Source organism: Columba livia, chromosome 11 (genome assembly GCF_036013475.1).
Source record: "Columba livia isolate bColLiv1 breed racing homer chromosome 11, bColLiv1.pat.W.v2, whole genome shotgun sequence".
NCBI lineage: Eukaryota > Metazoa > Chordata > Aves > Columbiformes > Columbidae > Columba > Columba livia.
This window is the reverse complement of record NC_088612.1, coordinates 15,313,104-15,330,016: the sequence shown is the minus strand read 5'-3', so window position 1 is coordinate 15,330,016 and position 16,913 is coordinate 15,313,104. Positions and strand designations below refer to the sequence as shown.

At 36.7% G+C, this 16,913-nt stretch overlaps 2 protein-coding genes across 11 annotated transcripts in view; both read left to right on the top strand.

Moving 5' to 3' along the window:
• LRRC49 (leucine rich repeat containing 49) overlaps nucleotides 1-10,218 on the top strand; it is a 47,592-nt gene extending 37,374 nt beyond the window's left edge. For 7 of the 9 annotated variants that reach the window (XM_065076115.1, XM_065076117.1, XM_065076118.1 and 4 more), the window contains 5 exons: nucleotides 353-590; nucleotides 1,849-2,034; nucleotides 5,826-5,935; nucleotides 6,593-6,746; nucleotides 8,803-9,922. In XM_065076115.1, the coding sequence (XP_064932187.1) occupies nucleotides 353-590; nucleotides 1,849-2,034; nucleotides 5,826-5,935; nucleotides 6,593-6,746; nucleotides 8,803-9,009 (895 nt within the window). In that variant the 3' untranslated portion in view covers nucleotides 9,010-9,922. The other 2 variants (XM_065076113.1, XM_065076111.1) reach the window with 1 other exon arrangement.
• Nucleotides 6,615-16,913, top strand: part of THSD4 (thrombospondin type 1 domain containing 4) — a 310,710-nt gene continuing 300,411 nt past the window's right edge. Inside the window, exon 1 of one of the 2 annotated variants that reach the window (XM_065076051.1) lies at nucleotides 6,615-6,746. The gene's annotated coding sequence lies outside the window, so the exon portion shown is untranslated. Of the gene's footprint in view, nucleotides 6,747-11,945; nucleotides 12,072-16,913 lie in introns of those variants that run through there. The other variant, XM_065076050.1, reaches the window with a different exon arrangement.

Here is a 16,913-nt window from a genome sequence, read left to right as displayed (position 1 = left end):
TGCTTGATTAATTCGTTGTTTGAAGTTGGTTTTAAATATCTAAAGCAACAAAGTATGTTAACGTTCTGAGCTAAAGCTTTTAAGGAGATTACCCCCTACCCCGTCCAACTCAAATACACCCAGAGCATTTCTGCTGAAGAAGTAGAACATTTGCAATGTTGCTTGACAAAAAGAGGATTTTCCAGCCCTTCATGTTTTTGAACTAGATTGGGTATGCAAATGAATGAATACTGAGAAGTGCGATCATATTTGACAGTTTGGTTTTGGTAAATGACATAACTATCATTAAATAGTGATGTTCCTGTCTCAAAATAATCTCTTTTATATGACTGCATTTTTATTTCCTCCACAGGTCACTTGATACAATATTGAGCAGTGCAGTACAAGGCTTGTCTGTTCTTGAGTCTCATTTAGTGGAAGTGGAAGGCGACACCCTTAGCCTGTATGGTGCTGGGGCACTGGAGTGCCTGGATCGAAACTGGAGTGCTCAGACAGCTGGAATCATCGTCACAGTCTCCTTTATGTTCATAGAATTTGATGAAATTGTTCAAGTGTTAGCGAAACTGAAGATAAAATTTCCTAATTCTGTGGTAAGAATGCCTCAGATTTCAGCTGTGTGAACAGCTATGGAACGTGTATTCTCTAATAGAACCTTAATTTGGCATAGTCACCCTTGAGCGCTTTCATATAAATAGGTACACTTCTGAATTACATATGTGCTTGGTATTATCCTACAATTCTTACTTTAAGTTGCTACTTCTTAAAAATCAAGACTTTAATCTAGATTCTCACACAGGATGGTGAGCTTTTTTCAGACTGGTTATTATTTCTCTTAATTCCTTTGACCTAGCTGATTATTTTTTGGTTGCATAAATGATATGGAAATACAGTATAGTACTCTATGGATACATGCTGTCAGGAGAGCTTCATTTGTGTTGTGAGTCCAAAGATGAAATAGCTGATAGAGGGTAGAAAAGAGAGGGGTAAAATTCAAAGGGAACAGCTGGCTAAATCAGTGCAGCTCTTGGAATTCCTCAGTTCTTGATGAAGCAAAACAACATAAATGAAACATTACTTTAATACTTTTTTTTTTTTATTCGTGGACATTTAGATCAGTTATTCTGAAGTAAATAGTAATACAGTGATAGATAAAGCAACTTGTTACTCAGATGATCTGCCTCTTGAGCTCCCTGCTTCTTTTTAAGGTTTTAGCAGAACTTAATGGTTTAATTGAGATAGATGAATGGGTGGGGAACTCAAGGCAAGTTTCTCTGTCTCAATGAAACATTTGTTTCATTGTGGGGAACAGCAGAATCTCAACAAAATGCTTATCTTCACCATCAGTTTTTCCTTCCACCCCTTCCCTCGGTGCTACTGTGTAGCCAAATATACCCTGTTCATAGGAGCACTGTCCTAGGGCATGATTCAAAGAAACAGCAGGGTGTGACTTAATGCCAGCCTGCTATGGCCAAAAAAGCAGAATATTTAAAAACATTCACTGTATTTATTTTTATGTGTGGATGTTGCAGTTGCTTTACTTGCAGAATTTAAATAAACATTGCTCAAGGAGTATCACTGCTTTTTATAATAGTGAAAATATTAGTGCTCTTTCTAAAGGGTTTATAAATTACTTAGGGGCTTCTAATGTTGACATTTCTAAATATATGTAATATATTGGTTGATACATTGATGTGTTTTGCTGCCAAGACCTCAAATGAAGTGAGCTCAGTTGCTTCATCAGACCTGAAGACTGAGTTTGAGAAAGGTTTGAGTTGCACAAAATAGGCATCATTTGGTTCACTCTTTGTTTCCTTATTTGATTTATTGTGGTTTGACTTGTTTTCTAAGCACCTGAAGTTTAAGGAGACGAATCTTGTGACACTGCAGCAATTCAATGCATTAGCCCAGATGCATCGCCTTGAACAGCTGACAGTTGATCCTCAGGGAAATCCGGTTGTCAGCTTCGCTTTGTGGAAATACTATGTTCTGTTCAGACTGAACCATTTTAATCTACAGAAGATAAATGGAGTAAAGGTAGGACAGTGTTGTGTCCTTCTTGCTATTGGTCTTACAAGATAAATTAGCGTTGTTTTTAAAAAAGTGGATTAATTGCTAATAAAATGAGCAGAACACTGTCAGTATCATCTCAGTATTGGGGGGTGGAAATTAAGTAGACTTTGTCATAGGATTTCTTGTGCTGTGCATTGAAGTCCAACTGCACTGTGAGTTAGCCACGTTGATAAAATTCTTGGTTGCCATAAAAATGTGTTGTCTCATAGGTTTGCAATTGCAAATGACAATACAAATCTATACCTGAGTAGTTGGGATTTACCTGAAGGGAAGACTTTTTATTATTATTTCTGTATGTGTTTAAAAAAAAAAAAAAAAAAAAGAAATCATGAAACAACACTAACAACAACAACAAAACCTGCATGGTTTTACTTGGTTTTAAGAGGCTCTTCTTTACTATGTTCAAAACATAGTGCTGACATTGAATACTTGTGAAAAAAATGTGCATTTGATAGACTACTTAGTAATTTGCAGTATGTGATTGTTTGTATTTTCCAGTGCTGCAAAATGTAGCTAAAATTGTATTTTGTTCTTGAAGCCTATCGCACGAAAGATTCTGTCAAATAGACCTTTTTTTCTGTGGTGTGATGATTTGTTTTTTGGGGGTTTTTGTGTTTGTGGGTTTTTTGTTTGCTTTTCTCCTTGCTTTGTACAAGACCATTAGTGTGTGGTTTTCTGTTGGGTGTGTGTTTTATGTTTAAATAAATAGAAAGTTAGGACAATAATATTGCTGTTCTTTGTACTTAGTATTACCCTTTACATTTACTCAAGCATATGAAATGGTTATTTTATACTTGGGCTTTGATCATAAAGGGAGTGAGAGTAGTTACAATGCAACATGGTATTTGAATGTGCATTCAATTTTCAACACTAAGTAAGTGGTGTAATAGAAGTTAAGTTAGAGCAAAAATAATACATAGCTTAGTGTTTAGGTCTGGTATTTTAATTTGGTTGTCATCATCACATATGTTTTGGGTTACATATTTTACTTGTTATCTGATACAGCCATAGCATGAATGTTGTGGTTTACTTGGTTTTAGTTCTGTAAAACACGTGTTAGTTGCACGGAAGAGCAGGAGTGGGTTAGAGCTCACCTGAATTAACTGCCAGGAAGAGGATGAGAACAGATGAAGGATGAAGGCAGATATGACTCACTCCAACAGAACAGTATCTGGAATCCCACAAGAACTTTCAAATAACTTTGAATTTAGTACCTCACAAAAAATGCCCGTCACGGTTGATTTTTAAAAACAAAAATAAGGAGGTGGGGAAATAAATGAAGGTTGAGTCTTCTTGTTATGATCTTCAGGTCAGCAAATTCAGACTTTGAAGAAAAACTTTGAATTTAATAGTGCTTGGGGATGAATTTAGTAAATGGATTTACATGTAGCACAGCATGCTTTTTGTGTAGGGCATATATCAAATCTTGAATACATATGACTGAAGAACGTTTTTATCCTCCACAAACTTTCAGCCAGGCCATGCTATATGAAGATGTGCACACAGAATTTTTTTCCTAGTGTCATTAATCATTTGAAGAGTGTCATAGCCAAGCAGAAGAAAGAGAAGAACTCTGATCGCTGTTTTTCATTAGTCTACAGCAGAAGTCATGGCATCCAGCTTTGTAGATATATATTACCTTTGAAAATCAGTAATAGAAAATCCTGTTTCAGTGTAAAGAAATGTGCTCTCAGGCCTTAGATCAGCCCTAAATAATAGTCTCAGGTGACAGAAAGGGAAACGTGCATATTCTGCTATTCTGATAATTATTTGTGTGTGGTGTTTGTGAAGACTGTTGTGTTGCCGGCTCTGAGGTGCATACAGTTGGGAAGTAAAAGCGATGTATACGAACTGAATGAACTAAATAGATCACATAACCCTAGGACTTTTAAGACTTGAAAAAAAAATTGTCTAAGGAAGCTTTTATTTTCTCCCCAGCCTTCCCGCTCCGTTCCATTTATATTCCAGGCTAGAAACTGAGTATTAGTCTCCCTCTAACAATGACTTTGTTCCTTGGTCAAACTGTTACATTTACTAACTGTGAAGAAGCAAGTTCTCTTCATTGAGATACACTATTTGAAGTTTTTTCCCAGTGACAGTAATCTCAGATTCACGAGGAGTTGTCAAGGTTTGAAGTTACTGAACTTCACAAAATGCTTTACACCGAGCGGTGTGGTGTGCGATGTAACAGATGCATCACATTAACCAAATGGGGGCCTGTTTGCTGCACTTGGCGAGAAGCAGGAATAATAGACTTAGGTTTATGTGATATTACCGTTATAGCCTTTTTGTGATTAATGGAGCAAACAATGTACTGGAATAAGAGAGAGAACATGAGTTTCTGTGAACTAGAGAGTGTATTCAGCGTTGCTGTCTCTGTTGACCTGGTCCTTATGCTTCTCTTAACATAAATAAATAAATTAAAATCGCTTATTTCTCCAGCAGACATTTCTGCCTACAATGGTCTTTGTTTCCCTAGCTGCCTTCTGCACTCTTTGTTTGAGACTTTGTTTCTGTTAACAGACTGTTCAGCAAGGCTACTAAGTAATGCTTATTTAATTTTAAGTGAAAATCTAAACACTGTGAAAATGAAATTGACTTTACATTTCTAACTTAGTGACCTGTGTTTTCTCTGGTGAATTTCTCCCAGTGTTATGCTGTTGCACTGTACTTTAGGTAGATTGTATAGTCTATAAACAATGATATGGTAACATCATATTAATTTGGATAAAAATTCCATTATACTCACACATTTTAATAATACAGAACACAGAAATAGTCTGGAAGTACTTAGTAAATATTGTGAATATTGAAGTTTTATTTAATAATGGATTGTTTTCCAAAAATATAAGATGAACAGAAATTAAATCTGATCCAGAAGTTAAGAAGTCACTGAGAGAGTTTCATTACCCTGTGTTATCCAGGTCAGATTTAGATGATCATAAAGATTTCTTCTGCACTCACTGGAAAGCCAGGAGTCTAGAAACTGTGCCAGCAAACTTTTGGCAGTTGAAGTCAGTTTGCAGTCTGGCCATCAGGGCAGGAGAAACAGGCCGTGGTCTCCAGAGGTTATGAGCCAAGACAAACAAAAAACAAGAAAAACCACCAAAAAAATAAAACCCTTCCACCTTCTTTATACAAAATTGAAATCTGTAAAATTAATCCTGAAAATTAGCTTAAATAGACATCTGTAATTTGATGTTCACGAAGTGTAATGGAGGAACAGTTATTTTGGAGGTTTTTTTCAGTCTTCTATAAAGCCTTCTCTATGATGCTGCCAAAATAAGAGAGACTGTAACTTATCTTTTCAACGTTGGGTGCCCAGAATCTTTTCATTCCTCCAGCATAAATTGATCAGAAATTTTCCAGTAGACCTTCTGTAAGTGCAGGCTGTATGGAGCAGCATTAATATGTCTGGCCTTCAGATATTCAATGTAAGAAATAGTTATAAAACTCTACATTTCATGAAGACTGTAATGAAGCACAGGGTAGCATGTGTATACATTAAAGGTTCCAGAATTACAGGAAATAAAACAAGCACAAGTACCTCATTTGGTTTCTTTTTAAGTACGTTTAAATTGCCAGTAAAAGCAAATCTACATTTTGAAGATATGCCTGGAACAGATCTGCATGCAGTGTTCTGTATAACAAATTTCAGTTAATACTCAATGTACATATGTAATGAAATATGAATGTGCTAGTTTTGAAGCTCAGCTTTTTTCTTTTTCCTTCCCTTTCTGCCTGTTCCCTCACAGGTTACTGAAAATGACATTGTAATGGCAGAAAGGCTCTTTGGCATTCTGGCATATGTAGCATCTTCTGAGCTGCCGCATTATCGCAAGCTTTCATTATTTGGAGAATCTAGGTAACATACAATGAACTGAACTGGAATTTGTCCAGAACATATTGTGTTTTTCTTTTGCATGCAGTAATGATAAATTCTTTCTAGGTAGGAAGATAGAAATGTCACAAACAACATCTTACAGAAGGTAGGTTCTCTGTGTATTGCAGAAATATTAGCATCTCCTGATTTGTGTAGCCAGACGTTTTCACAGAAGTTGTATGAAGTCTGCTCTGTAAGAGTAAAAGGCACATGCACACAAATGCACTGCTTGTTTTGTTCTCCAATTGTACTGGTATTGTTGAAGGTTTATGGACTTTCACAATGAAGACTGACTACTTTTAGTGGGTATTTTATAGTGTGTGACTATGACGGTTAACAGATGTAAGAGTTGGTGCTGTAAGAAAAAAGGTGCTCAAAATACTGTTTTTAGTCTTCTATAGGTACATAATTAATAAACCCTTAAGCAGCAAGACTTCCTATTTAGGAGACACTGTGTCATATATGTCAAGAAGTCAATTGTATAGAAGCAAATTAATGGAGGAATGTATATAGTACTTTATTTTGAGTAACGTGAGGATGCAATGAAGATGAAAGCTCAAGAAAAAGCCTTACAATCACCACGAACACCTGCACGTTAAAAGTTTTCCAATAATTAAAACTTTAATTATCTTTTCCTAGGGCAAAGCAATTCCATTGTCCGCTGGAGGGAAAGGGAAAGAAATCTGGGACTGGGAGTGAGGAAAGTAGTGATAACGGAAGAAATGGAAGTGAAAGCACAACTCGAGCAATGTTGAATTACACGACAAAGGACTTTCACATGGAAAAGCTTGAGGTAAGTGTGTAATTATCTTTATATGAAGTTTCAGTTGTGCTATTGAGAATGGTTGTTTTAAAATGTTACCGCTTGCCATATTTACGTGTATGATCAAACATTTTATCTAACTGATCTTTGCCAGAATACTGGATAATGGTCAGTTTCTTTCTTCAGTGAAGTAGTTCCTGAACAGTGCCACAGTCTCAGAAGTACATTCTCACCTACAAGCCTTATGTTCGTAATGAAATGTACCTGCATTAGTAAAATGTAAGAAGTGAGCACGGTTCTTTGCAAAGAAAAATGTATATTGCGTATGTTAGGATTTTTCTAATGGAATTAGAAAGTCAGAAAGTATATCCCAAAGTGAATTGGTGAAGAACACCTTTGGACAAGATTTAAGATAGTGCAGGCTGTGGTAAGAAAGAGCTGCTTCTGACCTTTTAAATGAGCTACAAGAAAATAAATAGTTAGGAAACGTATTAGGTTTAATTATTAATAAAATTGCAAGCTGGCTTGTTTCAGACAAGTGCATCAGTCACGCTTGTTTTACTTTGCCTTTCTGATCTGCTAACTCTTTTGCTTGGGCAGAGGGAAATGGTTCCCAGGGAGAACATGCTGCTTTCGGCCACAATCTCCTTTCTGAGCAATCATCATGAGTTCTAGCTGTATGCGCCCTGCTTCCCACATTTGTCCTGTCATTTGCTTTTTGATTACGTGGAAATATATGAATTCTCTATGGCAAGAAATTAAATCAAGTTCATTAAACACTGATTTCAGTTACTGTGTTGTGGTTTTGCTGTCTCAGATCCATAGCATAAAAAAGAGACAGTGACTGCATGTGTGGAGAGATTAAATTAAGAAAACATTTTCATTTCAAAAGCTGTGATAGTAGCTCTTAAAACTCTGAAAGGCATAGAGTAAGACAGTGAGGCACTCCTCTTGTCCTTTAGCATGGAACAAGTGCTATTATAAAATAAGCTTGGTATTTGTACATTTCATTAAATATATGCATTTTTCTCTTCCCAGTGCAGCCATTTACACCTTGCCCTTTGTTGTATCATTATGTATGTGCCAGCAGATATCACAGAATGTCACAAGAGAAGCATAAGAGGCAAAAAACACTATTCAGGTTCCCCATCAGCAGTAAACTAACCTAATAAATGTGATTGAACAAGTTTATTGCTGCAGATGACACTGAGTCATTGATTAATAATTTGGTTTTTTAGATCAAACAGCTGGAAAGTATTTTCTCTGCTTTATCACTCACTTAAGGAAGCTTCTGTTTTGATGGCCTGAAGCACGACCTAACATTTTTAATAGTGCCATAAATCAAACTAGTCAGATATTTAGCACCAATAGAACTTTTTGTTCAAAGGCTATTATGGCGTTTTATAGGACCTCTGCAGAAACAGGGATTAATACCATTTGAGTGACTAAAGGGTAGAGCCAGTAGTTGCATGAAGTGCAATATTTTATTATTCTAATTTTTTTTTAAAGGTTCAGGTTACTTCAGTGTCTGTTGTAGTACATGTTAAGGACCATGCTGCTGCCAGAGTCCATCAGGGAGCCTGTGGAAAGGATGCGTACTGGCGTATTTTTCTGTGACAATGTGCTTAGTTCTAATTAGGGCAGGTAGATAAACATATACTGTCAAACTGTTGTACTGTTAATCCTGAAAAGCTGGGGACGGGAGGGAGAGAAGGAAGGAAAGTAGTCTGGTGCTTAATAGTTTCTGTAGATTTTCACTGCTGTGCCAGAAGGCAACAAAAATCATAATGCTGTTAAAGGCTATTTAAATGACTACTAAAAGTGGCTTTCACATAGATTAATGAATGTAATAGGAATATTATGAATATAATAATAATAAGATTTTGTGGCCACACTCGTAATAACTGGACTTAGACCCTGGGCCATGTGACTTAAAACCAACAGGAAAAAGTGTGCAATGGCCTCTCTTTCTGTTGATCACTATGTTATTTAATTCATTAAATTTTTGTGGTGTCTTTTTGGGTTTGCTCTTGATTAGTCTTTTCTTCATTTGTCTTATACAATGTGTAATGGTTCTCCCATGCAGGAAATCAAGGAGAGAAAAACATTTTGCCAGACATACGTCGAGAACTTAGTGAAAGAAGCAGCTGACATCAATATGAAAAATGAGTCGTTGCAGAAGCTCTGGCCTCAAATGTTCATTGAGCTTGTCAGAGATGCAGTGATAGAAATACGCAATAAAAATTCCTACATGAAACTCTGCTTACAGCGGATCACTGATCAAAAACAGTAGAGTAAAGGCTTGTTGTCTTGCAAGCTTTTGGGTTAAGTATTCTGTGATGTTTTACAAACTTAAAACAATAGAATGTAAAATTACCATCTCTCTGGCATACTTCACACTTCCCAAAGGGATGCCTATAAATCTTAATTAACTCTTGATAGTTTTGAAATAAAAGTTTACTCGCAGTCGGCTTTAATAATGCTTCGTTGGCTAAAGCAATGAGATAGCGTAGAAGTAACTTGGTGATTGTCATGTTCTACTAAGTTATTGTTAATTTTTTTCTGCTACCCTTTGCTTCTGTAGTGCTAGAGCACTGATTTTTAAAGAACAAATTTACACTCTGCCTGCCTTATTTTTTATTGAATACTTTTCAATTTTCACCTTTTGACTGTTTGCTGTTTAAAAAAAATATCGAGAATAGTAGCCATTTTTTTTAATGAGCAAAAGCTAATAAATTATTTTTACACCCTGGACTTGACAAAGACTTATTATTATTGTTGTATAGCTTGTGAGATTATAGAACACGTTTTCACATGAATGGTATCACAGTTCTCAGTGTATCAGCAATTAATGAGCCTAATTCTCACCTGAACAAATTGCCCAAGCTTGTTTTCAACTGTTTTTCATTCATTTTATTTGTAATAGTTTGTGTGGATTATTATAGGTAAAATATGAATTTGAGGTATATTCACTTAGACCGTATTCTTGGTCTGTTAAAATATGTTAGTAATGTAATTTCTTTTGTTTCTTGATTACTAAATGATTAATTTTTGAGGTTTGGCAAGGTCAAATGAGCTAAAATGCATGCCTTACATTTGGTAAGGAAACTGATGGCTACTGTGAAATTGTAATTAATTTCTGTGACTGCGTGAAAATTTCATATTTGTTATCAATAAAAATAAATTCTTCACTTTTGCCCTTCACAGATACTGTAAAGAAGTACTGTGTGCAAAGAAATTCTTCTTAATGCTGCATGAAGAGATGAGACACAACTTGCCCTCAAAATCAGCTGTGCATGGGTGGAAAAAACCTGTTCCATAGTACAATAACTTCCACTGCAAACACCTTGCCAGCTTCTGCCCAGAAACTGAATTTAGGAACTGTTAGCAAGTCCAGCTGATTCCCATGGCTAGTGTTCTTATGCAGGTAGAAAGCTGTGCCATTTAAACTTAATTTTATAGTTCTATTTTATCTTAACTAAAACAATCCAGAAGCTTTGTGCATTCTTTTTCTCAAATTGATCTTACTTAACTTAAGCTCATTTATAAAAAACAAATGTTCAGAACCAGAGGGAACTTCCCACAAGGATTTCTATGGCTCAAAACTAAGTTTATTTTTAAATTTTACCTGGACAAAACTGTCTGGCAGAGCAGAGATGCAAATACGGTTTTGTAAGTTTCTGTGCCCTGAAAATAGCCTTGAATGAGCAGCAGGAGTCTGTGGTTGTAGGTATTTTGGAATGTACAGTCTACTTACTTTCAGGTCAAGCTAGTGCATCTGGGTTGTCAGAGAGATTCCACTTTCTAAGCGTGTTACAGGTTGACAGTGGCATGCATACTCTTTAATTTCAATTTGGTTTATGTTATGTGATCTTCTAAAGCATACTTGCAGGTAGTTGTTTTTCAGTCTTTATGGAATTTAATGGATGTTTAAGTCACTTAAATTCTAAGGAAATGTTAATAGTCCTGAAGAAACTTTTTCCAGCAGTTGATGGAATTTAATAGGAGTCACCCCTCCAGGCTTTTTGAACTGCTGCATGGAATTTATAGTAAGATTGGTGTATTTGATAGGATTATTTTTTCTTGCCATTGGAAAATTGCACCCTCAAGCTTTATGGTGCATTTATTAAGGGAACAAATGAAGACCCTGCAAAATGTGAGAATAGGAGAGTTTACATTATAGAAATAGTCGACTTAGAAATGATCATGTAGAAGTTTTTTTGGATCCATCAGTTCCTTTACATCATTTGTGTGCGAAGGGGGTAGGTGGAGCAATTCCAGCTTCTGCATGGGGACAAACCTCAGCAGCTGTGTGAAAGTGCAGAACTCTCCTGGTGATGTAGCTGGAGCAGATGGGCCCCTTTTGAATCAGATTCAGCAGCAATAAAAGGCTGGAAAAAATGTTTTAAGAAGGGTGAATTGGTCTAGAGGAACAGGAAGTTCTCCACGGGAAAATCCAGAGAAAAGCCAGACTTTCTGATACTGAGGCTTTAGAAGCGTAATTCTGATTGGAGGCTTTAAGGTAGGGTCTTGAAAAAAATGAAATGAATCAGGGGGTTTTGACTGGGAGTTGTAGAAATATCTCCTTAAAATGCTCTGTATTCCCAGCAGTCCGTGAATGCTGCCAGTTTGAACTTTTTTCACTAATAGCAGCTGTTTCATAACAGAATTGCTAAATGCCTGAAGCGAGGGTAGCTAGACAGCTATTATAAATGAAGGAAAAATTAACGTTGGGCTGCATATGTGTTTTTCAAATAGAACTAGTAGGAACAAAAACACCTTACATTTTTATTAGTTATTAGGAAACTAGTGAATGGTGGGCTAAAGTGATGTTAGACCTAAGAATACAGAGAATTTTAAGCAGCTGGATCTTAAAATTGTTAGCATGATATGTGATGTTTATGTGCTTATCAAAGTTGTTTGGCAATTTATACGGACTTGTGGGATATACTACTGTAGTTGCTCACTAAGGACTTTCTGAGTACCTAAAAAAATTTGAAGGTGTTACAAGCAGCATTTTCTGAGACAAATTTCCCTTATATCTAGTCAAGTGCAGATAACGATGTGGGGTTTTTTCAGTTTAGCCATATCATGCATGAAGGCCCCATTATGGCATACAGAGTCGCTGTTTATTATGCAACTGCAATTTGATCTTCAGTAAGGAGACTGATGAAGAGCTGTATTTCTTACATTCCTTTTGATATAGGACCTGAAAAAGTAGTAGAGCTGCGGATATGCCGCCACAGTGGAACAAAGGGAGAAGTGATTCACTTGATGCAAACCAAAAGCCGATCTCTGTCAGTTTTAAAGGAAAAAAAAGGGTACTGGGAAGAAGTCTTAACTGAGCATTGTGAAGTAAGTAAAACTGCTCCACTGCCTGGGACCAAGTGTTAGATCTGAATCTGGAAATAGTTGAAAACTTCCTTTTCCGGTCTCTGTAGATCAGTGATAAAGGTGAAATATCTTGTTCCACTGCTTTAAATGGTCATGCTTTTATGATGTAAACTATTTAAAATAATAATAATGAAAAGGTTAACCTATTAAAATGCTGGTCATATGCACCTTAAGTTAAGCTATTGTGCAGAGAGTAGTGAGTCCACAATCTATGTCCACATCCTGCAAATTCAGGACAAGTGACGACTTTTTTTTTTTAAGTCAGAGCTGTAGGCTGTCAGAGTGACAAACACTAATGCTTTCAGTTGCTACTTTTATTGTAGTGACACATCAGGATTAACTGGCTTGTGTCAGCTAGTTTATTTAAAGCAGCTGAGACAAATACTTGTTATTTCATGTTATTAAAAAACATTGGGAGGCCAGTGTACATATTCAAAATGTCAATAACAGCGATTTGTTTTGATTGGGAAAGCAGTCTACTTGAATATGGTTCTGTTCCCACAGCACGAATTCTGCTGCATCTTGAAGTCCAGTTTCAGTGAAATTATTGTTCTCTTTAGTTGAAGTTGGAGGCATCAGTCTTTGGGGGATTTTTAAGACCTGGTGTTCTGTTACACATGTAGAACAAGGAGAGGAAAAACAAGAGACTAGCTATCACTTTGCTTTATGGTGTGGGAAAGTTGCTTTTACTCAAAAGTGCATATAAACTGTTTGATTTTTGCATACTAATAAGTAGAAAGTGTAGGCTACGCAGATTTAAACAATCTTACAAAAGGCTAATTGTCATCTGCTTACACACATCACCCCAAAGCTGGATTTTCTTGAGCGTGAGCTAAAAGAAATTGCATCTAAAGGACTGTTTATACAACCCAAGTATCTAATTTTGTTGGCTAGCTTTGCTAGGCTTCTGCTCTCAGGGGAAGAAAGATAAGCTCATCGGGAGGAACTCTTGTCTCTGTTTACTGTGGTGAAAACAGCATTTCTTTACAAGCTGTGTGTTGGACCTCTTGTGCCGTACCTGTGTACAGCTGGGGTGGACAGATGCTTCTGCTTATTGTATCAAATACCAGGAAGCCCTCGTGAAGAATCAAGAACTCTTAATGGTAGAAACACTGATTCTTCTCAAGTTCTGAGTTGTTTGGTTTTGGTGTTGCTGGGTTTTTGTGTGTTTGGTTTGTTTAGTTTGGGTTTTGGTGGGGTTTTTTGGTATTTCGGTGGGGGGGGTTGTTGTTTTTGCTGTTTGTTTGGTTTTGGTGTTCTGTTTAGTTGTTTTTTTCAGTTACAGTTAGATGTATTGCAAGCAGAAACATACTTGACTGATGAAATTATGCTGAGTGTAAAAACAAACTAGAAAACTGCAGGTTAGAATATTTATACCAAATCCAGCACGAGAAGTATCCACATCCCCAAGAAATGCATTTGTACAGGACAAGCGTGTATTCCTTCTTAGGGAATGCATTGACTTAAGGAGGCCCTTACATGTACCTGTTTTCTCCATTTTGGAAAATACAAACTGGTGGCTTTGTCGTTGCTCTAGAGTTCGGCTCATTGGTGCGGTATAAAATAATGTAATCAAGACAGCAGAATCAGATTTATTGGTGCTGTAATCTGTTGGTTAACAGGGTGACAATGCTTAATCTCACCTTTTGTTGCAATCTTCCTAGTTAGGCAGCCATTTCCATATTAAGGAAAGTCTTGCGTGCAATCTTCACTCTTGTTATATAGTGCCTGGCATCTAGTATATTGCTACCTCCATTACCGGGATGCTTTCTAGTTTCAGACTTTCACTTTTGACTAACATGGGTACCCCAGAGGCTGAATGCTGCTGTTAGCGGTATTTCATTTTACACCGAACAAATCCGGAACTTTACATGAACATTGAGCAGATCATAAACAAGCTCATTCTTTCTGGAATACTAGACATGGATAACATAAACAGCACTAGTGGTTTCAAAGCAGTGAGAATGATACCTTTCAAGAATCAAGGTAATGAAAGACCTTTCAGTGTGTAATATTGAGCACTTAACACTTAAGCATGGGAGAAGATAGCCTGGAATGACATATGGTTTCCATCTATTTATAATATATCATTAAGCAAGAGATTGTAAAGTTAATTCAGACTACAGTGGTGAAGAAATTGTACCTGCGAATGTTATGTTTATGTTACATGCTCACATAGTCTAGACATCTTACTTACTTGTCCAAGTAATGGTGGTATTAATGTAATTCACACTTGATGAAAGAAATCATAACAATATGTAGAGAAGCCATGACTTTACAGTAATAAAAAAATGCTGAGTTCATTGATTAGCTACTATATTACACTGAGAAATTATATTGTCCTCACTGCGTGCCAATATTTAAAGGGTCGCTACAAAGATGATGGAGACCCCCTTTTTGCAAGGAGTCACATGGAAAAAAACAAGAGGCAATGGGAACAAGTTACTCCTGGGGAAACTCCAGTTCCACACAAGAGGGAAACTTTTCATAATGAGAATAATCAGCCATTGGAATAATCTCTCCAGGGAAGTGGTGGATTTCCCAACACTGGATGTTTTTAAGATTCAGCTGGACAGGGACCTGGGCCATCTTGTCTAAACTCTGCTTTTGCCAAGACAGGTTGGACCAGATGATTCTTGTGGTCCCTTCCAACTTGGTATTTTATGATTCCGTGGGTATGTGCAGTGGTTTGTGTTCTGTATGGGTATGCATTGCATTTGCTGCCTATTTGCATTAGGCTTCAGTGCCCTACGTTTTCTAATAAAGTAAAGAAATTATTCTGAAGAGTGGTGAAAGAAACTAAGAGCACAGTTACAGCTTGCTTTCAGTTTCTAACTTGGCACAGAAAATAGGACTTTCCAAGACTAGGACTCATTATAGCCAAAAATATATTTGATTTTTGGCCTTAAACAAGAGATGCAAGGTTAAAGGTAGCATGTTAATTAAGTACATTTATTAATTAAAGTCTTTGGATCAGGTTCTTTTTTATTTTAAAGCCTGTTATCATAGCTTTAATTGGAATGACTGTCCTATCCAAAGCTTGATATAACCAGTTATATTTAGTTTATTCAAAGTAGTATGAGCATTTAAAGACATTCTTATTGATCGGCTATTTTCATTAATTAGTGTAAACTATGAACAGTACTTAACATCAGGAATTTAAGTTACTACAATAATGAATGTCTCCCCAACATACTGTTTAATCTTTGAAATGCAAAATAGGATTGCTTTATAAGAATATTTTTAGCCATTTGTGGACATCTGATACCATAAGCATGCAAAACAAAGGTGTGACTAAAAATGGAAATGGAGAGCTTGTTTCATGAAATTGTAGATGCCAGGGATTTGATTTGCTTTGCTTTTCCTAATTAAAAAGTGAGTGATGTAGCTCTCTACCCCTTTCACAGCCCCGTGTCCCCAGTGTAACATAGTGTAGGCTACACTTTGCTGTAGAACTGAGTCTAAACTCTATTTTGTTTCTATATTGAATTTCTAGATGATTAACAGTTTTCATGATCCACAGGATTGTTTACAAAGCTTTATTTATGTTGCATTATTTCAGTGTTATCATATGTCTCCTCTGCAGATGTAATAAGATTTAAATGCAAATCAACTTGCTGCTAAAGATTCTAAAAGATAGTTGCATTTATTTATGCTCTTTATTAAGATGCATAATCAAAAAAGCAAAATTTAAACTAGGTAACTAAAACTGATGCTACTGAAGTTGTTGCAAGATTCCCAGTGATTTCAGTGACTGGGATTTCACATATGGTCTATATGGAGGTGAGAATTACTCTAACCAATTTATTTTTATATCTGAAGTGATGACATCTATGTTTCAGTTAGTCCTGTAGGTTCTGTGCTGGCTAGAGGAAGATAGACACTTTTACAATGTGAAACATCTGATTTGTTTTAGATGTCCATCTTTTCAGTGCGGTGGAATTGCCTTTTCTCTTTTTTTTTTCTCCCCTTTTAGGGTAGTCTAGGCAGTCATCCAGATGTTGACGTCTGCAAGAGATTGAATTTGTGCAGACAAGTTCTGTCCTTCCCACCTGTTGTTTGCCTCCCTCTCGTGCAATTAAAACCATGCCAGTCAGAACCCACAGAAGCAGCCTGCTTTGTTCTGAACAAGCATGTGCTCTGCTTGGATTTGAGGTAAAATACGAGTGTCCTAGATAGCCCAAATGAGCAACCCATACCCCAAGTCATGGTAGCCTGCAGTGCAGTCTAGAGCAGTAGGTGCTTTTTGTCTCATTTGAAAAGGCTTTGAGGTTTGGCATTCAGATTCTTTCCTTTGCTCCTTTGAGTATTGCCAAAGAAGGAGAGTAGTGCGGCCACATGGGTAGTGGGGGAGACGCTGAATTAGGGTGGACATTATTAGATGGTAGTTAACTGCTTCAGTGAGATCATTACAACAGTATACGTATGCGAGTGGTAAAGTGTGTTGCAAAGTATGTTCAATGCGCTTGGTGGTAAGCTAGAAATACACGTGCTATATGTGTTATTTTGACATGAGTTTATCTCTGTTCAGTTAGACGAGACCTTTTCTCTAGTTGTGAGCTGGCTAGCTGCAAGGCAGCTGCTCTCTCATATACAGTGACTATTACGTGCTGGGCAACTACAAAGAAAGTGGGTTATTTGCAGGTAGTATGGGTGTTCAAGGTGTTGAACAGATTCTTCATGTATTCTGCAGAGAACTATTTGCAGTATTTTCAGTTTTATTGAAAAAATAAGTGGTCTGTATCTTTAAAGAAAATGTGAGTTACACTGCTTAAAAATTACTTCAGAGATGCTAAGGACCCA